General features: G+C 46.4%; 1 protein-coding gene across 1 annotated transcript in view; it reads left to right on the top strand.

The window, feature by feature from the left end:
• The window catches only part of HEXA (hexosaminidase subunit alpha), a 29,461-nt gene extending 6,990 nt beyond the window's left edge, over positions 1-22,471 (top strand). The window contains exons 2-14 of the mRNA XM_065940637.1: positions 12,351-12,443; positions 12,716-12,781; positions 14,446-14,492; positions 15,002-15,112; positions 15,957-16,058; positions 16,885-17,017; positions 17,592-17,772; positions 18,681-18,767; positions 19,013-19,085; positions 19,733-19,916; positions 20,067-20,157; positions 21,080-21,184; positions 22,224-22,471. Of these exons, the coding sequence (XP_065796709.1) occupies positions 12,351-12,443; positions 12,716-12,781; positions 14,446-14,492; positions 15,002-15,112; positions 15,957-16,058; positions 16,885-17,017; positions 17,592-17,772; positions 18,681-18,767; positions 19,013-19,085; positions 19,733-19,916; positions 20,067-20,157; positions 21,080-21,184; positions 22,224-22,287 (1,337 nt within the window). The 3' untranslated portion in view covers positions 22,288-22,471. The remainder of the gene's footprint in view (positions 1-12,350; positions 12,444-12,715; positions 12,782-14,445; positions 14,493-15,001; positions 15,113-15,956; positions 16,059-16,884; positions 17,018-17,591; positions 17,773-18,680; positions 18,768-19,012; positions 19,086-19,732; positions 19,917-20,066; positions 20,158-21,079; positions 21,185-22,223) is intronic.
• Positions 22,472-26,353: the final 3,882 nt, after the last annotated feature.

The following is a 26,353-nucleotide window of genomic DNA, read 5'->3' as shown; positions in this document are numbered from 1 at the left end:
TAAAAAACTACCCAATTAAAATGTGGTTGAAAGAAATTAATAGCCATTTTTCCAAAGCGGAAATGCAGCCACCAGGAATGTGAAAAGATGCTCAGTATTGCTAATTATCAGGGAAATGCAAATCAAAACCATAATGAGGTATTACCTCACACCTGTCAGGATGGCCATCATCAAAAAGAATGCAAATAACATTGGTGAGGATGTAGAGAAAAAGGAACCCTCCTACGCTGTTGGTAGGAATGTAAATTGGTGCAGCCACTGTGGAAAACAGAGTGGAGGTTTCTCAAAACACTAAAAATAGAGTTACCATGTGACCCAGCTGTTCCACTCCTGGCTAAACATATGAAAAAAAACAAACACATTAATTAGAAAAGATATTAATACATGCACCCCAGTGTTCACAGCATCATTATTTGCAATTGCTGAGATATGAAAACACCCTAAGTGTCCATCAACAGATGAATGGCTAAAGAAGATGTGTGTGTACACACACACACACACACACACACACACACACACACACCACAATGGAATACTATTCAGCCATACAAAAGTCATACAAAAATGTGATTTGCAGCAACATAGATGGACTTGGAGGGCATAATGCTCAAACAGAGAAAGACAAGTAACTCTATGATATCACTTATATGTGGAATCTAAAAAATACAAGGAACTAGTGAATACAACAAAAAAGAGACAGACTCACAGAATATAGAACAAACTAGTGGTTACCAGTTTGGGGGAGGAGGGGCAATATAGGGGTGGGGGAGTGGGTGGTACAAACTGTTGGGTGTAAGATAGGCTCAAAGGTGTAAGTACAATGTAGGGAATGTAGTCAGTATTTTGTAATAATCTTAAATGGAAAGTAACCTTTAAAAGTTGTATAAAATTTTAAAATGAATTTTTTCAAATACTTAAGATTTACAGTCTTGAAATGGACAGACATACAGTAAAGTGTGATTTTTGCTAATAACTGAAGTACAGGTGCTTTGGAAACACCTGGTGTGTGTGTGTGTGTGTGTGTGTGTGCGCGTGCATGCGCATGCATAGGGAGTACATGTTGAGAAGACTTCCAATAAGAGCTGTCTAATAAGATCTGAAAGGAGCTGATGGAGGTGAAGTTAGTAATCTACACAGAAAGAAATACATGTAGGAGAGGCCTTTAGGAAAGAAGCTTTCATGACATATTTAAGAAACTCAAGTTCAGTGATGTCAGTATGAAGCACACAGCTACAGGTGAATCAGCAAGTTCTGAAGCTAAAGAGGTGGTGGATGCAAGGTCATGGAATGACCTGGTGAGCCCTGACAGAGAACATGAGCTCTATCCTGAGGTCAAGGAAGGCCAATAAAGGCCATTAAACAGGATAAGCGATGTAAACTGAACTCTTAACTGCATTGGGGATTGGAGGGGAATGGGACTGGAGGCAGGAAGTGCACTTAAAAGACTCTTACAGTGGTCTAGATAAGAGATAAAAGTGGCCGAAGTGGGTTGACAGCTGTACAGACAGAGAAAACTAGAAAGATTGAAGAAAAATTTAGGAAGTAAATGTCCTTTGACAATTAAATGGATAAAGAAGACGTGGTACATTTACACAATGGAATATTACTCAGCCATTAAAAGGAATGAAATAGTACCATTTGCTGCAACATGGATGGACCCAGAGATTGTCATACTAAGTGAAGTAAATCAGACAGAAAAGACAAATATCATATGATATCACTTTCATGTAAAATTCTAAAAAAAGTGATACAAATTAACTTATCTACAAAACAGAAATAGACTCACAAACTTAGGGTTACCAAAGGGAAAGGTGGGGGAGAGGGATAAATTAGGAGGTTGGAATTAACATATACATACTACTATATAAAATAGATTAACAACAAGGAGTTAACTGTTTAGTAAGGGAACTTTACTCAATACTCTGAACTTTATGGGAAAAGAATCTGAAAAAGAATAAATACATGTATACGGTTAATCAAATCACTTTACTATTCACCTGAAACTAATGCAACATTGTCAATCAACTATACCCCAATATAAAATTAAAAAATTTTTCAAAAGAAAAAAATTTTAGGAAGTGGAATGCTTGAAAAGTAGGGGTTTTGATGGAGAAGGGTGTGCTGGGGGTGACTCCATATTTGCGATTTAGTAATTTAAATATATTCAGCTGCCATTCACAAAGATAGGGAAAATTGTAGGAGAGCAAGGGAAGGAGTGGAAAGAGAGACAGAGAGATTGATTAAGAGGTTGGAGGCAGATGGGAATGATGAAAAGTGAGTTTGATTTTGGACCTGTTGAGTGTGAGGTGCCGATTAGCTAGCAGACAGTTACCTGAATGGTGCTAAAGCTTAAGAGAATGAGTTGGAACATTTAGGATAATGAGTCCTAAGGGTGACCATGAGAGGTATTGAGGAGGAAAAGGAGGATGTCATTGGATAAATGCTAAGCCAGAATGTGGGTTAGTTCTTCCTCTTGAGTCACCCAAGATTTGACAAGGTGAAATCACCTAGTCACCTAGGATTATGACTAGCTTTCAGACAGAGAGTAGCACTGGAGACTGGAATCCAAAGTCTTAGGTAAATAAAGAAGTGACCAGGAAGTTGCAGAGTTTTGTGACAAGGAAAGGTTCAAGATTTTACAGCTGAATGTCATGATTTCCAGGGGAGAGGTGGTTGTGGTTTTTTTACTCGGTGGAAGAGGGTGGATGGCCTGGAAGCAGCCCCCATATGTCTATCCCAGGATGTGAGAAGGAGCTGCCTCTCAGAGCAACTTGTAGGGAGAGGCAGGCTTCAGTAATGGGGGAAGTAGAAAAGGCTGCAGATGTTGGTAGTTGAATAACCATGGAATAAGGTTCCAGAGGGTTGGCAGGTGTGGATGATGTGTAGTACAGGTGACTTGGTGGAGGAAATAGCCCTTACAGGAATGGGAGTGTGGGCCCATAAAGAGCAGAGGCATTTATGTATTGGGCAGAGTGACAAAAGAGGAAAGCAGTACAACACGGTAGATTTCCATGACTATAAGATTGCCAAGGAAGTAAGTTCCAGAGATAAGCAAAAGTTCATGTATATGTGTGTGTATGAGAAATTAATATATGATAAAGGAAACATTTCCAATCAAAAGTGAAAAGATGTGTTAGTCAATAAATATACTAGGATGACTGGTTGACGGTTATCCATTTGGAAAATATTTTAATCTTTACCTCATTCCAAGCACAAAAGTAAATTCCAGGTGTGCTAAAGATCTAAAGATATGGCATCAAACTATTAGAAGGACTCAAAGGAACAATTCATTTAGTCTCAGGGTAGAAGAGGCCTATCTAAACAAGTCAATAAAGGACTAACAGATATGACTACATATAAATTAAAGCAAAAGAACCCATAAGTTAGAAAATAAAGGACATAATGAGGCAAATATTTGTAACCTTAAAAGACAAGGTTAAAATCTAGAAAGAGCTCTGCAAATCAGTTAAAGAAAAATAACTTTTAAAAAATGCAAAGACAAATGAACTTATCTACAGAACAGAAATAGACTCACAGACAGAAAGAACAGACTTGTGGTTGCCAAGAGGGAGCGGGGAGGGAGAGGGATGGACTGGGAGTTTGAGGTTGGTGGATGCAAACTGTTACATATAGAATGGATAAACAACAGGGTCTTACGTACAGCTCAGGGAACTATATCCAATCTCTTGGGATAAACCATAATGGAAAAGAACATTTTTAAAAGAATTATGTGTGTGTGTGTGTGTGTGTGTAACTGAGTCACTTTGATATACAGTAGAAAGCAACTGTATTTCAATAAAAAAGCTTTTTGTTGGGAAAAAAAGTACAAAGAATATGACCAGTAAATACAAGGCAGAGCTGAAGTTCAATGACTCTTACAGAAATACAGATTAAACACTGCTGTTTTTCTTTTGTCAATCAGACTGGCTCATATGGAAAGGAATTGAGATGGTCTAGTTTTGGAAGGATGGAAAGATGGGCCCATGGATGTTGGTTCACATAAACCAGTACAGTAATTTGGAAGAGTAATTGGCAGTGTCAAAACTAAAAACTTGGACTTTCCTAGTGGTGAAGAATCTGTCTACCAATGCAGGGGACACAAGTTCGATCCCTGGTCTGGGAAGATCCCACATGCTGCGGGGATCACAGGCTCAGATGCCACAACCACTGAGCCAGCATGCTGCAACCCCTGAAGCCTGTGCACTCCAAAGCCTGTGCTCTGCAATAAGAGAAACCCCTGCAACGAGAAGCCCACGCACCACAACTAGAGAGTAGCCTCCACTTTGCTGCAATTAGAGAAAGCCCATGTGCAGTAGCAAAGACCCAGTGCAGCCAAAAATGAATAAATAATAAAAGGAAAAAACACTTTCATATTTTTGGCCTAGCATTTCTACCTCTAGGAATTTTCCTACCAAAATCTCTCACAACTGCTTTAAAAAATAATATAGATATGAATATTTACTAGAGCATTGTTTATAATACTGAAAACCTAGAAGTAGTCCCAAATGTCCACAAAGAGGAAAGAAGTTAGTATTTTCAGCTTTTTAAAATTAAAGTATGTTTGGGAGTTCCCTGGTGGCTAATGGTTAGGATTCTGATTTCACTGCCACGGTCCCAGGTTGGGGAACTGAGATCCTGTAAGCTGCATGGCGTGGCCAAATGAAAAAAAAATTAAAGTATATCTCCAAAATGGAATTGCATTCAACACTTACAAACAATGATGTAGGTTTATATATACTGACATTAAAAGATCTGCAAATCATTTTGGTAAGTGGAAAAAAGTAACAAACTAATATGTATTGAGCTCTCATTTTTGTTTTTAAAATAAATCTATATAGTTAAAAAAACTGGGAAGTTGGCAAAATGATAACCAAAGTTATCTCTTAGGATCTGGAATTATAGGGAGATCTTTAAGTGGACGAGGGGAGTGAACAAGTACAGGTTAAGTTTGAAAAGTAAAGGAAAAAAGGAAACTTCTAACTACAGCTTTTACAAAAGAAGACAGAAGGGAAAACATTCAGAATTCACCTATGGGCTAGAAGGATTGTACTTCAGAGTAGGTATTAGTAATCTATGGGGGGAAAAGAACTGCAGAACTCATGGGAGGCGGCACCATGATCCAGACAGAATTCAACAGCACTCAGGAGGGTCTCTAGGCCAGGGCAGGGGGATTCTCAGACTCCCACTTTACCAGGAGAAGAAGTTTGACAGGGCGGCCTAGCCTCTTCTCCTGGACGCACCACTGCTCTCGTATATCAGCAGCTGCCCAGGCTTAGAATACTGTTTCCTTCTTGGTAGCTGGCAAACTCCAACTCAAGGTTCAAAGTCCTGCTCAGAGGTCCACTTCCAGGGTTGAGCCTTCCTCTCTGCCTCTGGAAGGAGGCAGCTATAATATCTACTGTAGCCTTAATCACACTGTTTTGTAACTGTTGTTTATATCTGTCTCTCCCACTAGACTGTGAGCTCCTCAAGGGCAGGGACCAGGGCTTGTTTTTCCTTCTAACCATCCCAGTACCTAGCACAGGTCCTGATGCACAGTAAGTGCTCCGTATATCCTTGTTGGAATGAGTGAGAAATGAATGATTGCAAGGGCTCTCATTAGGTCAAGTGTGGGGAGAGGATGCCTGGATGCCACGCATATAAAGGTGGGAGGGAGAGGGAGAACCAGTGCCGGCCCCCATAAAGAAGAGTGCGGGACTGCTGGGCAGGGTAGACTTGAATGAGTGGGATGTGCCAGAGACGGGGTTGACTTCCCTAGTTTTCACTCCAGAAGCCAAAACACATGCCACTTTATTACCAAAGCGAGTGGCCTTTCTTCTAGCTGCTAAGATTCTGTGAATTAAACACATCGCTGTGATGGAAATGTTTTGATTCAGGGAGGAACAGTGTGGGTCGAGGGACAGGCTATTATGCACTGAGGTAAAGACATGGGTTCCAGATATCTGTTGCAGGAAGGAGTACTGCCTTCCAGAGAAGTAGAAAGACCCAAATCTTTGGATTTGTGGACCTAAGAGTCTTCAGAGCAGTATCTGAAAAGGTACTTTCTGGGTGTCTGGGTGTCTTATTGCTATTCACCACCTGAATTCCACTTCCTAAATGGTGCTAGTGGTAAAGAACCCACCTGCCAACGCAGGAGACATAAGAGACACAGGTTCAGTCCCTGGATTGGGACGATCTGGAGAAGGGAATGGCAACCCACTCCAGTATTCTTGCTTGGAGAATCCCATGGACAGAGGAGCCTGGCGGGCTACAGTCCACGGGGTTGCAAAGAGTCAGAGACAACTGAGCACACACAGCATGGCAACCGAATCCTGGATCTCCAGAAATGCTAGGTTTGGGTGTATAAAAGTAATCTCTATATTAACTGTTTGCCATTTATCCCTGATTATTGTGTAGCGTAATCATTATGCACATATAGAATTAAATATGCATTTAAAAAGTTCTAGCATCATTCATTTTTTCTTTTCAGCAAACATTTATTGAATGACTACCGTGTGTCAGGCACTGGGAATACAAAGACACTGAGATTGGTCCCTGCTGTTGAGGAACTCACAGCCTTGGTGAGGAGACAGACAAATAAACAGCATATATTAAGATACCTGTTATGAAAAATGTATGTATATGTTGCTTCATGATCACATAGGAAGGTCTGCTAGGAAAGGGGAGGGGACTGACAAAGTTTTACAGAAGCAAAACCAGAGCTGTTTCTTTATCAGGTGAGATATGGAGGCAATGCAAAGTTTGTTTCAATTGGAGGAAGCGATACTGCAAAGAAAAAGAGTGAGAAAATATAGCACTTCCAGGGTTCTGTAAAGAGTTCATTGTGCTCCTGGGAGAGTTCCCAAACAGGAGCAGAGAAAGACAAGTTTGTATAATCATTAAGCAAATTCTGCACTTTATCCTGAAAGCTGTGGGGAACCACTGTAGGATTTTGAACTAAGATTGTCATAATCTAACTTTCATATTAAAAGATCACAAAGGATAGTTGATTGACATGGTATATAAATGGAGGCAGGGAGAGCAACTTGGAAGATTTTTTTATAATCTAGGTGAAAATTCACAAGAGGCTGAATTAAGGCATTAACCCAATGGGAGTGGGAAGATGGTGATGAGGTCAAGAACCACTATCAACTTTGTAGTTACAACAGTTAGATCTTTCTTTTATTATTATTTGGCTGCACTGGGTCCTCTTTGCAGCACTTGGGTTTCTCTAGTTGTGGTGCGCAGGCTCTAGAACGTGTGGGCTTAATAGTTGTGGTACGTGGGCTTAGTTGCAGTATATGGACTCTTAGTTTCCCAACCAGGGATTGAATCCAGGCCCCTTACAATGGGAATGTGGAATCTTATCCACTGGACCACCAGGGTCCCTCTTATTAGTCTATATAATCTTAGTGCTTGGGCTTCCCTAGGGGCTTAGTGGTAAAGAATCCACCTGCCAGTGCAGGAGTTTGATTCCTGGGTCAGGAAGATCCCCTGGAGAAAGAAATGGCAACACATTCCAGTATTCTTGCCTGGGAAATCCCATGGACAGAGGAGCCTGGTGGGCTATGGTCTGTGGGGTCACAAAAGAGTCGGACACAACTGAGCAACTAAACAACAACAGATCTTAGTGCTTAGCACAAGATTTGCCACATACTAGACAATAAGTATACGTGAATGGTCTTTTGATCTGCTCAGAAAGATAGGAGGAGGAGGAGGAGGTTTCTGGTTTGGGTGATTCAATAGATGGTGCTATCGAATTGTGAGAGAAGGTTAGCCAGGAAGATTAATATAGAGTTAGTTCAATTCTGTGTTTAAGTTTTGAAGTGCTTTTGAGACATTTGAGTGGAGGTGTATGAGTCTAGAGCTCCAGAAGGAAAGGTAGATTTGAGAATCATCAACCACCCTGGGAGTGGATGACATTGTCCTGAGAGAGTGTAAAATGAGGAGAAAAAGAGAAGTCTGGAAGCCTGGGGACACTGGCATGTAGGGGAGGATGAAGGAAAAGGAGAACAAGGAAGCATGTTCAAGGCCTTAGAAGGAAAACCAAGACAGAAAGCGTCCCTTAAGCTAAGGAAGTTTAGTTTCAAGGTCAGGGCTGTCTGATGCTGCCTACAGGGCCGGAAGTGAGTGTCAGTAGAATGCTGCGTCCCTAAAGCAGGGGTTTTGTCTGGTTTGATTGCTCTTGTATCCCCAGCACTTAGGACAGCCTGGCACATAGTAAGTGTTCAATAAATTAACTCATGAATGAATGAATGAACTGAAAAAAATCCCTTGCATTTAGTTGCAGAACCACAGGTCCTTGGTGAAGGTATTTTCCCAGGAGTGATGGTGAAGGAAGCTAGATTATAGTGGACTGAGGAGCTGAGAGGATGTCAAAAAGCGGCTACAAAGAGAGGACTGTGCATGCATCTCCTCTTATGTGCCGGGCACTGAGCTAAGCACTTTACATGCATTAACTCATTTAACCTTCTCAACAGCCCAACAGGCTAGATACTGTTATGGTCACCAGATGAGGAACCTGCAGCTCAGAGGGAAAAATAACTTGCTCAGGGTCCCACAGCTAGAAAGTGTCAGCCAAGATTTGAAGCCAGATCTGTCTGACTTTGAAATTTAGCACTGAACCGCTCAGCCTACATTTCCTGTAGAGTTTCTTTGTGACCAGAAGGAGAGAGAAAGAGACTCTTTGGGATGAGTTGAGACCAGGAAAACGTGCAAATATTTTAATGCTGATGGGAGAGAATCGCAAAAAGAAATAATTTGAAGACCTGGAGGAAAAGGGAACTAATTTATACAAGAGGAGTCTGGGGAGAGTTGCAGACCACAGGTAAAAGGAAACCCCTTCCACTGAGGTAGGAAGAGGAGAAGACCAGGTATGTGTTGCAGGTATTTTTGTCAGAGAGGAGAGGGGAAGGTGGAGGTGGGCAGAGTTCCGTTCTGGTTTTCTGCGGAGATTAAAGCAAGTGGTAATCCGGTTATGGACTTGAAGAAATGGTCCAAGTCTGAAATAGCTGTTGCAGAGACTAGGAAAAAGCAGTGGTGGTGGCGATTTTCAGGACGGCATCAAGGGCCCAGGCAAGATGAGAGACCAGGATTAGGTGCACCAAAGGCAGACGTTTGATTGATCCAGGTTGAGGGTTTTGCCCCCTGCATGCGACAGAAGGAAGGGATGGACTGTTGAGAGTGTTGACTTGATGGTGTTGGAGGTGCCCGCATCTTGGGCAACAGGAAGGAAGTGAAGACGCAGAGGATGGAGAACAGAAATGAAACGGAAGGGTCATAGTACTGGGACCCGCACAAGCGCAAACAGCGGGATTTGGGTGGTAAAACGGTCTCAGGTTTCCCTGTTCTCGAGAGTTACACCTCCAGACCTGACCTGTGATGAATAAGGCAAAATTGTGCTAAAAAGAGAGCGATAAGGAGAGAAAATTAACAGTGGCTATCCTGTCAGAGAAGGAGAGGGGTGCTGAAGATAACTTTTTTCCTATAAACACTTGTGGGCTGTTTGCCTTTTTTTTCCTTTTCTATTTTGGCTGCACCAGGTGGCATGTGGGATCTCACTTCCCCAACCAGGGATCATATCTGCGTCCCTTGCATTGGAAGCATGGATTCTTAATCACTGGACTGCCAGGGAAGTCCTTGAATTATTTTAACTTCTAAAAAAAAAAAAAAAACAAGAGTTTTCATTGAACCTGGGAAAGAGCAGGCTTCCATGAAAGCAGGGGGATGAGGGAGCAGTGGTCTGGAAGGGGACCCCGGGCTGTGTGGTTAGTCTGTGGAATCATGAGGTGTTGGCTCTGAGGAGGAGCAGCCAGTAAACAATGGTCCCACCCTGCCATTGTTTAACCGGGGAGGAAGTGGGAGCCACAAGACTCCCTCAGCTTGGCAGCAGCAAAACCGAGCCAGAACTAACCCTTCCTGATCTCCCAGCTCAGTGCTCTGTTTTCCATGCTGCTTCCTGAGCCCTGGAGGCTTCAGAATTTCCTGCTGTCCTGCCCAGGCCCATTGCAAGGGTGCCTGTGCAATTGCTGGTGAGCCGGCTGTTTGCCAGACCCTGCTTCCCACACCTCAGTCCCTCCCAGTGCGGGGGGGTGTGGGTGTGTGTCGAGGCAGCTTGCCGGTCCCCTGCCTATTTCCTGTTCTCTTCAGAGTAGTGACTTGGAGGCGGAAACTACAATGATGGTCTCTATTTACATCCGTTTAAATGACCCAGCGTCCCTCCTGTTTTGCCAGCTCTCCCATCACCGCCTACTCCGGTCCTTCCTCCTCAGAGCTTGTTTAAGCAGCAGCCATGACTCTGTGTCTTTTTAATCAGCCCAGACCCATATGAGTCACTGAGAGCACTTACGACAGGGCTTCTTCACCATGAGATGGGTGGCCGGGGGTGGAGAGATGAGCCCTTAAATGAGGGGCCTTGTTCTAGGGGAAAAGTCCTTTCATTTTTGTCAGATCCTCAAAGGAGTCTGTGACTTTTCCCCTCTTAAAAGACCAGGGATTTAGAGAATGAAGTGCAGGCGTGTTTTAGAAAAACCAAAATATGATAACAGCAATTACATGTTCCTTTGTCTTCTCCGTAGGAGTTCAGATAAGCCTGGTGTTTGTGAAGCCTCTCTCATCATCAGGATGGTGACTGTGGCAGTTACATAAGGGAGCTGCGATTTCTCTGTTTGGTAGACTGAAGTCCAGAAGGTTAAGATGATAGCTTAGGACTCTTGCCCTCTTTGGCATGCCTGGCCTGGGTAGGTGTGCAGATGAACTCTCCGCACACTGATACTGGCACTCTGTGATGTGCAGGGTCTGGTGGGGACCAGGAGATGAGGGATGAGGCGGTAGTGTGAGGAGGGATATTATAGTTCTTTTCATGCCTGCCTCTCAGTGAGGCCCTCCTTGGTCTTTGGGATTTGCACATGCTGTATTGAGTGCGCTCTCTGCCCTGATAGTCTGGTTGTCCTCTATTGTGGGCATGAGTCTTCAGGGTTTAGAATGGAGCTGTGAGTTGGCCTGTTCTAGAATAACCTCAAATTTTCTTCTGCCTCCAGGGTATAAGCAGGTGTTAGTGTGGGGTGACAGGGTATTTACCGGCAGGGGAAAGAATGTGTTTGCTCTTGATAGTAGGAAAGGACCCCCAATTGACTTGCTTCTTGACCAGCCTGAAAGCCAAGATGCAGCCTTGTGGTATACTGAGCAGGAGATTAAGCAGGCTTCCTTTTGGTTCAAGGCTCCTGAGTTCCTTCTGCCTACAGATGGATAATGTTTGGGATTCCAATGTGGTTCTGAATCCTCTCTCCCTGCACTGTGCCAGACCATTCTACCCCTGACTTTGCAGTTTCATAGGAAGTCACGGGTGTCACGGTGGCAATGGGGACAAATGTGGCTCCAGAAGCAGAATAGAGGGAGTTCACTGAGGTTCATGCTTGGGGCGCGGTACAATCAGTACCACCCTGAAGGTCATGCACAAGAACCAGTGGGAGGATGGGAAGAGACCGGCCATTTGTATTTTGGTTTGGTGCTTTTTTTTTTTCCTGTGTAGACTGGGATCTGTTGAACTATATTAGATAGTATGTTGTCTCCAACTGGTGGCTTTCCACTGTTGGGCAGAAGTCTGCCTTGAACAGAGAACCTGTTTGGGAAGAGGAAGGAAGGAAACAGGATGGTCTGGTGGCCACGTACCTTTGCTGGAGCACCAGCTAGGCCATCGGAGGCCTCCTCTGCACAGCAGACCCTCCTATCACCTAGTTCATTTGCTCACATCAGCTCCTAACCTGTTACAAAGCTGGATGCCTTCATCTGGAGCCCTCCAGAACAGTGCTCCTTCAAGTGCCAGTCTGCAGTGAGATGAGAAGCATATTCACCAGAATGTAAAACTGTTCCCTTCATCAAGAAAACCTTGTTACAAGAAACTGTTAGCACTAAACTGTGTTTGCTTGGACATAACTGACTTACACTCTGGAGTCATATAAGCTTCCTATCTGGTGACCAACCAGTAACACCACTGGCACATCAGCTAATCTGCAGATCACACTTTGACTAGCAATACTTCAGAGCCACCTCTAGTTCAGAAGCAGTTGTTGAGGTCTTGGAACCTCTCCAAGCCAGAAACAGAGAGCCCTGGTTGCAAGGAGCTGCTGGCAGGTCCATCGTGCAAGGGCCAGGGTGGGTGACTGTGGGGAGGGGAACACAACCCAAGAGACAAGTCAAACAGGTGACTAGGCAGCACCTGTGCCAAGGGCAGCTGTCCGCCCCCCTTTCTCTCTTACCACAGACACAAACTGAAAGAACTAGAGTTGGGGACCCTCCTGTAGGGCCTTGGTTTTGCCTGGTGTTTCTGGCGGTGAGTCAGCCACACTGAGTTTATTACCCTGTCCTTGCAGAAAAACGGCATACGTCAGAGAAGAATTCATTGATGGTCCTCGTCGTCACTCCCGGATGTGAGCAGTTTCCTTCTTTGGGGTCTGTAGAGAACTGTAAGTACCACTTTGGTCCTTGTTCTAGAAGCCAGCACTTGTCTGTAGCTATAACTCCAGATGGCCTGGCCTCAGTTGCAGATGCTAGGCCTGGAGCCCTCCACGAGATCAAACCCAGGCCCCCTGCTGTGGGAGCGCAGTCTTAACCACTGGACCACCAGGAAAGTTCCTTATTGTTGAGTTTTAATCCGAGGTTTTACAGAGAACATGTGATTCTCTCTAATCTGAGGGTAGAAATCCTTAACTTAATGGAACCATTTCTGTCATTTCAGACACACTGACCATAAATGATGAGCAGTGTCTCCTCCTCTCCGAGACTGTCTGGGGCGCCCTGCGAGGTAACAAGATGGGGCTGATGCTGGGAGAGAAAAGGATGATGTGGGGAGGTGGGCACTGGTGGGGTGAGGGGCAGGACCAGGGGTCAGGCAAATACCCCCACCATAGGAGCTTGCTTTATGGAGACCAGTTGGAGTATTTCCTCAGCTCCCTGCAGGGTGTTCTCCTCCCCGCTGTCTCCAGCAGTTGACAGGTGTCACGGCCTGTGCAGCGACAGCCACTCCCCGGGCAGGCACTCTGGGAAGCAGAGGGAGTCCCCGCAGGCTGACGGCAGGCACCAGCAGGGGCAGGCGGCTGGGGAGCGGGGCCCGCTCTGCCACACACACAGTTTGTTCAGCTCTCACTACAGACAGGACTGGAAGGGCTCTTTAAAAAGGAAATCTAGATCAAAAGAGACAAATGTCAAAAAAGAGGTAAATATTGATAAAATGAGGACTTCGCTAGCCAACGGGTGACAGGCCCCTGCCCTTCCTCTTGGTTCACTGAGAAGGTATTTGATTCACTGAGAAGGTATCTGGTCCCCAGACACAGACTTAGCCAAGTACTTCCACCCCTTTTGGTAAGGGCCCTGCCGGTGAATGAGGGAAGTTCTCACTGAACTCCAAACCTTGTGTCAGTTTGTCTTTATTCCCTAGCCCCTCCTGCCCTCCCCTGCATTCTGGAGAAACAGCATGCTGACTCCCCTCTCTGCCCTCTTGTACATTTTGAGTGGGTGCTAACAATTAGTCAGGTTAAACTGGGAGAGTTCTGGGACCCCAAGTGCCAGGCGTTAAGGTCAGGCTGGAAAGAAGCCCAGATGGTGCACTGGAAGTTGGCCTCAAGGGAGGTGCTGAATGACCACAAAGGCCTCACAGGTTTTTAAATTCTCAAAATTTAGGATTCTGGGACTCTTTCACAGGGTTTCTGCTGGGTTTGCAGAAGTGAGGGCCCAGTTGTTGAGAACATCTAGTGCTCTGGACACAGAACACCTGCCCTTGGGCCTCACCGGAATCTAGGCATCTGTATCCAGTCTCCTGGGGAGTTGCTACTTGCCAGACCTCAGCTCCCTATAGTTGGTTCTCTTCTCAGGGTCTGAAGAGGAAAAGTGGATGTTTCTTTGTCTTTTGGGTCCAGCTGTGGACCCACAAGTTTAGGATCTCATTGAGTTTATGAAACTCAAGTTTAGGATCACATTCTCACAATTCAAAGTGAAGAGGCAGCAGGTTGGAGGCCCGCTTTTCTCAGCTCCCTGAGCTCCCGATGAGTATTATCCACTGAACTATTTAACCCCTTGTGAACTGGCTTGTCCTTTCACATGTCCTTATAGGCCCCAGCTGTTGAGAGCACTTAATGCTCTGGACTCAGCATGCCTGGCCTCTCTTCTTAATATCTTTGTGAATTCAAGACTTAGGGTTTATAGATAAGAGGCATGTGGGTGAGTGTATTGCTAGGAGGGACACAAAACCCCCTTACACTGCCCACTACCAAAATAAAAGACAGAGTAAAAATCGATACTGGCTTCCTACTGTCCCCCTTTTCTAGCTGTTGAGAAGCATGCAGCCTACACTAGATTTCATTTCACTGTGTGCCCAAGCACTGTGCTCTGCCACATAGGAACATTCCAGATGGTTCTAACTTTTTACCCACCTCCCTAAGTCTTTACATCCACCTCTCTACTTCCCTGTAGGTCTGGAGACATTTAGCCAGCTTATTTGGAGATCTCCTGAGGGCACGGTGAGTGCAGGCCTTCAAAAAGGGCTCCTCTTAAATCTCTGGCATTTGCTTCCAATATTGAGAGTCCTGGAAATACCTTCTTTTGCCTTAAACAGAGTCCTGGTGGCTTGAGATGGTCCCCAAAAGAGTATTCATGGAGATAATGGGTGGAAACTGGTTTGGTAGATTTTGCCAGTTGGGGTATAACTTAGTTCCCCTGAGTCATTATTGAGTAATGACCTTGAGACCACACTGCTTTGAAGAAAATATTGAGTCAGTGAGAATCTGGTACATGTGAGCCGAGTGGTGTGTGGGACAGCTGCATTGCTGTCAGGGGAAAGTTACTCTCTGGAGAGATAAACGCTTATGGTCATTCATTTGGAGGTGTGTGGTGTTTGTGGAGATAGTTACCCTGAAGAACAGTCAGCTGGTTGGGTTTTCAGGGATCTCAGAAAGCTTTTCTCATCCCCCTCCACCCCACTGGTGAATTGCCTTAGACTCCTGACATGTTCGATGTTTGGTCCACACAGTTCTATGTCAACAAGACGGATATTGAGGACTTCCCTCGCTTCCCTCACCGGGGCTTGTTGCTGGATACGTCTCGCCATTACCTGCCACTGGCTAGCATCCTGGACACTCTGGTACCCAGGCCTTAAGACCCTCTTTGCCCTTAGGATTCTGGGGTGATGGGACAACAGATAGATCTGGTGCCATATTCTTAAAGAGTTACAGAGAGAATTTATGTAACTTTATGAGCTCCTGGGAAAAATGTAAAAGATGACCTGCTGCAAGATTAAAAAAAATACAAGTGATTTAAACATACCCCACTGGCTACTGAGGACCAATGTCCAGGCCATCTCCAGTGACAGAGAAGGTGGGTTGGGAAATTGGCTTCTCTGACCAAAGGCAGCTATCTTTAGTTAGTATAAAGTCTTAGGAAAGCGATGTTCAAGAGCCTTAGCTGGGGATGATCCTAACTGTCTAGAATTTGATGGGCAATCTTCGCTGACAGTTACCCATCTGGCTTACATGTCTAACTATTCCTTTGGCGTTCTGATGGAACCAGAGAAGTGGGCACATCCACCAGTTCTGGCATCTGAGATTTGTGACTTACGAGGCTATTAAATTCACAACCGACCTCACACTTTGGATAAACACTAGTCAGACAACCCAAAACAAGTGGCAAGAGGAAATATTAATTTCCACGGTCTTGTGGGCCTTCCTGACCCCAAGGTACCACAGAACTGCAGCCCTTCTCCCAGTGTGACTGTAACTCATCCCTCACAGAGGAGATACTGCTTCTGTCAGCCATCTTTCATTGCCAGGCACAACCCGATGGGAAGGCTTGATACAGAGAACCTGTGAGCACTTGAGCAGGAAGCTGGGGCAGGTTGAGCCTGTGAAAGTGTGTGGCGCAGCCTGCCAAGCTTGGGGCCAAAGCTGGAGAAGTTGTGCTGGGTTCACAGTGTATGCTCTGACCTACAGGATGCCATGGCATACAATAAATTCAACGTTTTCCACTGGCATCTGGTTGATGACTCTTCTTTCCCATATGAAAGCTTCACTTTTCCAGATCTCACCAAAAAGGTATGTTTTGATTTTGCCCAAACCCAGTTGATGGCTTGAAGTCTGACTCTGACCATGGCCCTGCTAGCAAAGGACCTCAGCTCACCTCCTAACCAGCCAGTTTAAGGGACACACTCACATATAGGAGAAGGGCACTGGCTTTGGAGTCAAGAGACCTGAGTTCAAGTCTAAACTGTACCATTAATTTCCTCTGTGACCTTCAGGAGAGAATCTTTCCTGGTCCCATCTTTTTATTTATTCATATTTTGTTAGCTGGGTATAACAACTACCTTATTTATCTCACTGGCATCATGGCACTGAGATAAGACAATGAATGGACAGCTTGTGGGAAATGATGATACAGTTCCTTGATGGCGGCACCTGATATCACCAGGCTATGGGTTGATTTTCTTTTTTAAAAATAATTTATTTATTTTTGGCTGTGCTGGGTCTTCATTGCTGCGTGGATTTTCTCTAGTTGTGGCAAGCAGAGGTTACTCTGTGGCTTCTCATTGCAGAGAAGCCCACTGATTGCAGTGGCTTCTCTTATTGCAGAGACAGGCTCGAGGCATGCAGGTTTCAGCAGTTGCAGCTCGCAGGCTCCAGAACACGGGTTCAGTAGTTGTGGCACCCAGGCTTAGTTGCTCGGAGGCATATGGGTTCTTCCTGGACCAGGGATTGAACCCGGGTCCCCTGCATTGGCAGGTGGATTCCTATCCACTCCACCACCAGGGAAGCCCTGTGGGCAGATTTTCTGATATCCAGGGGAGCCTGAAGGCATTTTGAATATTCTCTCCTCTGCTAGCCTTCAGGAAATGGGATCCTCAATGTGTTCTGTGCCTTTCAGGGGTCCTACAACCCTGTCACCCACATCTATACAGCACAAGATGTGAAGGAGGTGATTGAATACGCGCGGCTTCGGGGTATCCGGGTGCTGGCAGAGTTTGACACTCCTGGCCACACTCTGTCCTGGGGGCCAGGTAAGAAGAATGTCTGCAGTTGGAGGGAGTCCACTGATTGCCTTCAGTGGGGAGTTAGTATGTTGACTCTTGGATGTAGCATGCCCTAGCCTTGGTCTCTGGAAGAATATTTTCCATCAACTCCTTCCACTGGGAATTTAGATAGGCAGAATTTACTTTCGGCGAAAGAGGACACTTCTTATGATTAAAACATGGGCAAATTCTTCTCAGATGTTCTTGCCTGATAATGCCCTTGTTGGTCATTGTGCCCAGAGTGGAAGAAAGATTTTGCTAGTCTGTCTAGATCAGGCTCTCTGCTTTTCTGCTGGCCGGCTATGTGAGGAGAGCAGGCTTTGGGAGCAAGGGTGACCCCAGTGGAAGAATGTGTCAGGGCAGCAGGAGTGTGTGTCAGTTGTCTGGGTATGATTCGTGGACATACCTGTATTTCTTTGATTGTCACTAAATGCTCATGTCAGTGAGTGCCTGAGCGTTCCTACCTGAGGGAATGTCTATGAACATGATTGTCATCATGTATATGACTATACGTGGGGATTGTGTATTTGTGACACTAGTGTCAGATTCTCTATTGCCTTAGGTGTCCCTGGATTATTAACTCCTTGCTACTCTGGGTCTCATCCCTCTGGCACCTTTGGGCCCGTGAATCCGATTCTCAACAATACCTACGAGTTCATGAGCACATTCTTCTTGGAAATCAGTACTGTCTTTCCAGATTTTTATCTGCACCTTGGAGGAGATGAGGTTGATTTCACCTGCTGGTATGAGCCTTATGACCCTCCCATCCTGACCTGTTAGATGGCCTACTCAGAGGAGAGGTTAGCCCTGAAGAAGCTCCCTGTCTCAGGTGCTCCTCAGCTGTCTATCCAGATGGCTCAGACCTTCGGCCTTTCCTCTCTCTACCTACCGAGAGGCCCTACCTGCTCTTAGCAAATCCATGATCTTGTCATAGTCTTGAGATATTGACAGAAAAACCACCTCCAGGCACAGAATTGTCTTGGAACAATCAGGATAGAGAAAAATAGTCCCTGCTTTTGACAGTTTAAAATAGTCTGGTTGAAGAGGCAGGACACATGAATTTGAGGTTAATATGTGATAGTGTCTAGTTAGTATTAAATTATAAGGTTCCAGCCCTTAGATTTACTTAGCTCAGTAGAGGCTGAGGGGCTTCTTGGAGAAGTGGGAACTAGAGTTGGATCTGGGGAAAGAGTGGAGGAGAAAGAAAAAATAAAATGTTGACATTGTGCGGCAAGGGAGCTGCCACGGGTGACAGACACCAATGCTTGTATCCACTTGGAATAAAGAATAAACATTAAGGAAAAAGCAGGATATGCCCAGGGTGTGGGAGGTAAGAGACGGAAACCAGAATCCAGTGTGCCTGAGACCTCAGAGCCTCATGTCCCAGCCCAGAGAGACCGAGGTGTATTCTCTCTGGAAGTGACTTGAAGCTCTTCAGGTCCAAGCGTAGCCTTTCTTGGCCTGTTTCAGTGGGCCCCCTTCACTTAGCTTTTCAGTCATACTTCCCAAAGTTGTGGCCTCCTGATACCCTCAGTTGATTGGTTTTTCAGATGGAAAAAAAAAAAGTTGTGGGAGGCCAGGTGACAAATCCCCATGCTTTGGGCTTTGAGGATGTCAAAAGGATTAATCTTCATTTTCTCTTGGGATTCAGGAAGTCCAACCCAGATATCCAGGCCTTTATGAAGAAGAAAGGCTTTGGTGATGACTTCAAGAAGCTGGAGTCCTTCTACATCCAGACGTGAGGAAGCAGCGGGAGTGGGCAGTCACCCTCCTTCAGAGTCCTCACTTTCCATAGCAGGGCCAGGCCCTGCTGGACCATTTCTGGGCCCCAAAGGGTCCTCTGTCCTGTCCTTTCTGGTTGGAGTGGTCGGTTCCCAACTGGTCAGACAGGAATGGGCCCCTAGCCAGGCTCTGCCCCCAGGGCACTGGCACCAGTAGCGCAGAGCCTCTCTGAACTGAGCAAACACTCTCTGTACTCTCTAGGCTACTGGACATTGTCTCTGCCTATGGCAAGGGCTACGTGGTGTGGCAGGAGGTGTTTGATAATAAAGTGAAGGTGAGCCTGGGGCAGAGGAGAGGTGCTCCCCTCAGGGCCTCCCTCTGCTCTCCCATCCCTTCCCTGCTTCTGCATGGATGCAGAGCTCTGAGCCCCAAGTGTGGGTGTCAGAGCCTCCGTTTGCTTTCCTCACTATGAACTGATCGAGTTACTTGTGCTGCCAGGTTACTTGGGATTCCTGAAACTGGCATGATGGGTTGGGTTTTCATTCCTGTGTCATAGACTAGGATCTTCTGGGCCTGGGAGCAGGGCTATCTTCTCCTTCATCATTGACTAGTAAGATCCCAGCTTCGTAAGATCTGCAGGAACCTCATCCCACCTTCAGATACATCTGGAGATGCTTGGACCTGACAGTCCCTGATGAGTTTTCTAGGCCCCACTGCTTGCCTCTGTTGGTTCACTGCTGGAGTTACTATCTCAGTGTAGATAGGACAGCTGCAGAGGGGCTAGGGGAGGAGGCAGCACGGAGCTCTCCTAGGGCCTTTGGGTGCCTTCGCCTGTGCACTGAGCTAGAAGCTCAGTGGCTAGGGGTCACAGAGAAATGCTTTGCTACTGGGGAGCAGAGGGGGCACACACCCCCTTGGCCTGGGCTGCTCGCATGAGACTGTGTCCCGGGAACCTTTATGCCATTTGACCTTTTGTGACAGGTGCGGCCAGACACGATTATCCAGGTATGGCGAGAAGAGATACCAGTAAAATATGTGAAGGAGATGGCTCTGGTCACCCGTGCTGGCTTTCGGGCCCTGCTCTCTGCCCCCTGGTACCTGAACCACATAACTTACGGCCCTGACTGGAAGGAGATCTACCTGGTGGAGCCCCTGGCATTTGAAGGTAAACAGGGAGCTCTCCTTGCTGCCAAAGCAGCTGGGGGAGAGGAGAGCCTGGGTTGGACATTTCAGGTCAGCAGATGACGTGGCCTGTCTGAGGAGAGGACCACTTTGGGAAGGTGGTTGAGGCCTGTCATTGCTTGTTCTCCCTCAGGTAGCCCTGAGCAGAAGGCCCTGGTGATTGGCGGAGAGGCCTGTATGTGGGGAGAGTATGTGGACAGCACAAACCTGGTCCCCAGGCTCTGGTAAGGGCTTTCTGGGGATATGGAGGGTTGGGCTGGTGGGCCTGGGCTCTCCCTCCCGGGCTCAGTCCCGTCCAGCCACCACCGGCCGAGTGCCCTCCTCTCAGGCCTGGGAGAGAAGGGGCCTCGCGCTGTTGCTTGTTGGTGTGGAACAGTCGTCTCCGGCCTGACTTCTGTATTTGCTCCTTCAGCCCGTCAGGTGTGTCACGTGGAGATTGTTGGGCTTCCCTGGTGGCTCGGTGGTGAAGAATCTGCCTGCAGTGCAGGAAACCTGGCTTCGTTCCCTGGGTTAGGAAGGTCCCCTGGAGAAGGAAGTGGCAACCCACTCCAGTATTCTTGCCTGGGAAATCCCATGGACAGAGGGGCCTGACAAGCTACAGTCCATGGGGTCACAAAAGAATTAGACATGACTTGGACGTGACAGCTAAACGACAACATGGAGATTGTTGTCCTCACTTCACACATAGGGATAAGGAGGCCTGGAGAGCACATTGAAAGAATTTTGTTTTCAGGATGGCTCAGGATGCAGCCCTGAGACGCACAGTCTCTGTACTAAGACTCCTCTCTGCTCTCTCCTCAGAGTGAGGCTACCCCTCAGGCACACTTGGGGGGGCTGTGTAGAGTTTGCATTTTGAGAACAGCTGCCGCCACCGCCATCAGTAACTGTTCACGATGCGTTTCAGACAGATTCTGGTCACTATGTCTTCGGGAGAGGAGGAGGGATCATGATCCCCATTTTACTGAAGATGAAGCTGGGCCCTGGCAGTCCCTGAGGAGCATTCCAAGGAGCTGTCACTCTGATTAAAGTGTCGATCACATCCCTCGGCCCCAAGCTAGTTTGGGGTGCCTAAACAAGAGGGTGTGGGTGTCCAGTGCCCTTGCAAGAGCCCAGAGCCCAAACCTGGTGCCTGTCTCCTTCCCGCAGGCCTAGAGCAGGGGCTGTTGCCGAGAGGCTGTGGAGCAACAAGATGGTGTCCAACCTGGACTTTGCCTTTAAACGTCTGTCACACTTCCGCTGTGAGCTGCTGAGGTAAGCAGACCACGGGCAGGTCAGGGGCTGAGGACCCCTTCCTGACAGGAGAAGAACACTAATAGTAGCTAACACTTGCGGAAGTGTGCCAAGGGTGGCAAGCCCTGTGCTCAGCCCTCTGCCGGCACTGCTTCATTCAGTCTTCACCACGGCCCCACCAGGGGATAGAGTTTTTATCCCCATTTCAGAGGCAGGCAGCTGAGGCACAGAACAGTTCAGTAACTTGCCCAAAGTTGCTCAGAACCAGGACTTGAACTGCCTTCACTGTCTGTGCTCTTATCCACGGTCGTGCATTTATGGGTTCTCACGATACCCGTGTCCAAGTTGGGATGGGCCTGCGTAAGAGGATCAGTTCCCTGGTTCATTCATTGACTTGGTTTTGAGACTCTGGGGAAATAGCCTCGTACACAGCAGAGTCCCAGGCTGAGAGCCAGGCATGTGGGATCTAAGCCTCTACTGTCTAATTTACTGAGTGACTTTGAGTGAGTTCCTTACCATCTCTGAGCAGATAACTTATTTGGATAATAAAGGAGGCATGTCTCAAGGTGCTCTAAAGAGACTGGTCAGGTCCTGGAACTGGTGAGGCTGAGATTTCATACCCACATCCTGTGGGTAGGCTGGACAGTGTCTCGGTGCCCCCGTGCCCCTGACATTTACAGTGTTTTAGAGCCATTAACAGGCTCAGTGGGCCAAGAGCACTGGGCACATTGTAGGCGTCCACCTTTTTTCTCAAGAGACTGAGTGATTTGGGGCTGGGGCATAGAAACAGGAAGGTATTCCTCAAGGTTCCAAGGTGTCCCCATATCAGAATCACTGGGGCACCTGATCCAGATGGCAGATTCTCGCCAACACACAGCCCCACCCCAGCAAGAATCTCTGGAAGAGAGACCCCGAGGAATTCTGGCATCTAGTGACAGCATGAAATCCACTGAACTGGGGGAAGGGAAGACCGTTGGTTGTGGCGGAAAAGATGTTGCTGGAGCCTAAAACTAACCACCTTCAAGGACTCATGCACCTGTTTCTTTATGTCCTCTTGCAGGCGTGGTGTCCAGGCCCAGCCCCTCAGCGTAGGCTACTGTGACACGGAGTTTGAACAAACCTGAGCAAGCAGCCCCCGGCACCAAGGAGGGTACTGGCCCGAGGAGAGCAGAAGCGGGGCCAGGCTTCCACTGCACCCCGCCCGGGGGATGGAGCCCCTTGCCCGCGTGCCCCTGTGCCCAGAGACAAGGGGGCTGGTGCTGGCGCTGGTGTCCAATAAAGAGTGATGTGGCATTTTTCTATAACAAACATGGATTACCTGTGTGGAAACAAATGTGAGTGGCCCTAGGGAAGGGGAACTGCTAGGACTGGCCTTCTGCTCCTAAGGGTGATCGGCTCAGCGGACCCAGCCAGCTTGGGCTCGGTATCTGCCCCTGGAGGGATCTTATAAGTTGAGGGCTGGGAATGAAACTTGTATCCTCTGTGTCATCCTAGCCTGCCTGAGTTTTGACGCCTCTCCCAGCTCACCAGAGTCCAGACACATACCCCATCCTTAGACTTATCACCTGGACCCCTGAGGCTTCTGTACATGGAACATGACACCACAGGGGACCAGAGGAGTCCTGGGAAGCGGCAGGGGCCCCAGCCCCAACCTGGTCAGGGAACAGCCCCTCCCCCAGGCATGCTCACAGACTTCCCTCCCCTAGAGCTTTTCTTCTGCTTTTAGGTTTCTTGTTACTTCCATTTCATGCAACCATTATTAAATATTGAACACATACCATGATCTTGGCACTGTGGTAGGTGGTTGAATTTGAAGGACTTAGTCCCCAGAGGCTAAGTCCCTGGTCCACTCCCTCCTCCCACCCATCCAGTAGCATCTTCTCAGAGAACTGCTGGCACAGCTGAGACCATGTGAGGAAAGCCCCTGGAGGACCAAGAGGTGGGTATGCGGCTCTGGAAGAGTCTTTGCACCCGTGACCAGGCTGCCATAGGAAGAAACGGCTCATCATGGACCCAGACTGCCCCCTAATGGTGTCATGTTCAGACGTGACAGTGCAGCCCAGAGTCTGGGCCAGCAGTGCACAGCAGCTGTTTTAGATGTGGATTTCTTTGACCATTTTAAAGTTCTTTTACCTGGTCCTAGGCTGGAAGGACAATGGAGAGGTCCAGACATTCTTTCAGAAAGCTTCCAATCTAGTGGATACAGAAAGTTGGGGAAGGCAGGCCTGAAAAGGGATCTCAGTAAAATTTGGTCCTTAAATAGCATCCTTCAGTCCCTTGATCATGCTCCTTTGGGGACCTGACTGAATGTGCACCAATCAGGCCTTCTTGCACTATTACTATAGGGACAGGTTGTACACCGTCTACCTGAAGAATCCTCTAGAGGAAGCTGAACTCAGGGCTCTGGCCTGGAGAGAAACAAGTTAAGGCTCCACTATCTGTGCCTACTAAAGGAGCACCCTTACTCTCTATTACCCAGGGAAACATTTGGGGAGTTCCCAGGCAAGGACCCTGTAGAAATGCTGCTATACTTCAAGTGCCCCTTCTTGATCATAATTGGAATATTGCTATTGTTTGGCATAATATGTAATAAAAATATCAGACACTAAATTTTAGGTCTCAAGTCAATGAAGGAAGAGGCCATGAAAATACCTGTACTAAAGCAGTAAGATTCTATGATTTCTTATTCCTCTTGTAAACATTTTCTTTAATGTTGTCATTTTTTTTACAAATTAAAAAAAAAAAATCAGTGTTGTGCTGATCCCCACCCTCCACCAATGTATCTCTGCCCTCCTCCCCCCACCGCTGCTGATCATGAGAGCATTTACTGGAAGGTCGTCATCCCCAGCCTCCACCAATGCATCTCTGGGCCCCCCAATCCTGAGAGCATTTACAGGAAAGTCATCATTCCTAACCTCCACCAGTGCATCTCTGGGCCCCCCAATCATGAGAGTATTTATCAGAAGGTCATCATTCCCAACCTCCACCAGTGCATCTCCGGGCCCCATGATCATGAGAGCATTTACCTGAAGGTCATCATCAGACCCTGAACTGCTGATGGGATAGAGGCAGTATCTGTAGAACTGCCCACTCAGTTCCAATGCCCAGAGTATCTTTGGGTACAAAGAGTCGGCCCATGCTCTCCTCTGAATCTCCTAAGGATGCAAAGCCTCCCCAGTGGGAATGTAAATGAAGGAGCGAATGGAGGCTGAGAGGACATTCAGCTCCCCCTCTCTTGGGTAGGAGTTGAGGCAGTGTGCCGGGTATCCCCCACTTCTTGGAAACCTGGTGTTTTGAGGTGTACCTCAGTGGATTAGTGTAGGGATAGGATAGTAGAGGACTTGGGAGTGTGGTTGCTCCATAGCACTAGTGATGAGGGACACAGCAAGGGGTGAGGAAAGCCGAAAGATACTGGGGAGAGGTGAACAAAGGATTATATGACATAGATTGAATTTAATTTGTATCAGTGTAGATGAACATACCTAGTGGCAACATTGCTAGCTCTAAAGTTTAGATTTTTATAGTTTTTTGTCAATGTCACTTATAAGATCAATCAGTACAGACTGTGAAAATTTTATTTCATGAACTTTTTTTCTTACTAAGAAAGAAAATAAATAGGAATTGTCTTTGTCTTAAAATCATTGTTTTTCCTTTATAAATAAACTTTGAAAGTTTGAAAATCTGTGTCCTTTATATCATTAATAAATATAGAGTATAAATAGATATTAACTAACTTCAGTGAAACATTTACTTGTTGATTTTTTTCAACAATGTTCACTCTTCAGTTCAGTCGCTCAGTCGTGTCCAACTCTTTGCAACCCCTTGAATCACAGCACGCCAGGCCTCCCTGTCCATCACCAACTCCCGGGGTCTACCCAAACCCATGTCCATCAAGCCGGTGATGCCATCCAACCATCTCATCCTCTGTCTTCCCCTTCTCCTCCTGCCCCCAATCCCTCCCAGCATCAGGGTCTTCTCCAATGAGTCAACTCTTTGCATGAGGTGGCCAAAGTACTGGAGTTTCAGCTTCAGCATCAGTCCTTCCAATGAACACCCAGGACTGATCTCCTTTAGGATGGACTGGTTGGAGCTCCTTGCAGTCCAAGGGACTCTCAAGAGTCTTCACTCTTAACTATATATAAATCTTCACAATTGTTTTTAAAATCCTTTCTGAAGCAGCCCTGTGTGTATATGTGTGTGTGTGTTTCATGCATTTTTCAGTGAGATTTTTTAAAATGTCTATGAACCTTGTTTATTTTCACAGTAATTACTGTATTCTAACCACATCCATGTTGGGTCTTCCCTATCACAGTAAGAACTTTTATTATTTCAAATGTGTCAAGCAGAAAATTGTAGGGAATAACATAATAAACACAGTATAACCAGACTACTCAGCTTTATCACATCTCAACAGTTGCATCTGCTTTAAATTTATTTTCTTTTTAAGAGATGAAACATTATATATGCCATTTCCCAGTTCCACTCTCCCGCTTCCCAAAATAACCACTTTCTAGATTTTATTTTAAATATTTCCTCTGGAAATCTGATACTTAGCTATGGTTTTTCTTCATTGTTAATAAATCCTTTATGGCTCACTTCATAGCAAATTAGGAAGGGACGTTTTGGAACCCACTCAGAAAAGGGGTTTGTGTGTGTGTCCACTCAGAAAAGGAGTGTGTACATGTGTGTGTAGACAGACCAGCTGCCAAGCAGACATGGAAATAGGGGCATCTGTGCTGTGCTGAATGTATGCTGGATTTAAGAGGACATGTTAGGGGCATCCAGATAATTATTTATTATAAGCAAGAAGGTATTTATTTAAGAAGAAAATATTCAGAGAAAACTATGCAGACGTTTACCCGGACTTAACATAAGTTAGAAATCTGAGTGAAGACATTTGTGGGAATCCATCCAGGGAAACAAAAGTGCTTTTGTCATTTTTATGTGCTTGCTGTGTCAGATGCTGGAATAAGCACTTGTTCAGATGTTAGTTTATTTAATCCTCATCCCAACCAGTGAGGTAGATCAATATTATCCTCACCTGACAGATAAGGAAACGGACCTAGACAGGTTAAATGATTCGTTCATGGTTACCTAGCAAGGCTGAGTCAGGCTTTGTGCACAGGGCCTATGGATCCAGGCTCACCTAGTTAGTTCATTCTAGCCTATTCTGTGTCCGCCCATCAGTCG

Source organism: Muntiacus reevesi, chromosome 7 (genome assembly GCF_963930625.1).
Source record: "Muntiacus reevesi chromosome 7, mMunRee1.1, whole genome shotgun sequence".
Lineage (NCBI taxonomy): Eukaryota > Metazoa > Chordata > Mammalia > Artiodactyla > Cervidae > Muntiacus > Muntiacus reevesi.
This window is presented reverse-complemented; position numbering and strand designations above follow the sequence as displayed.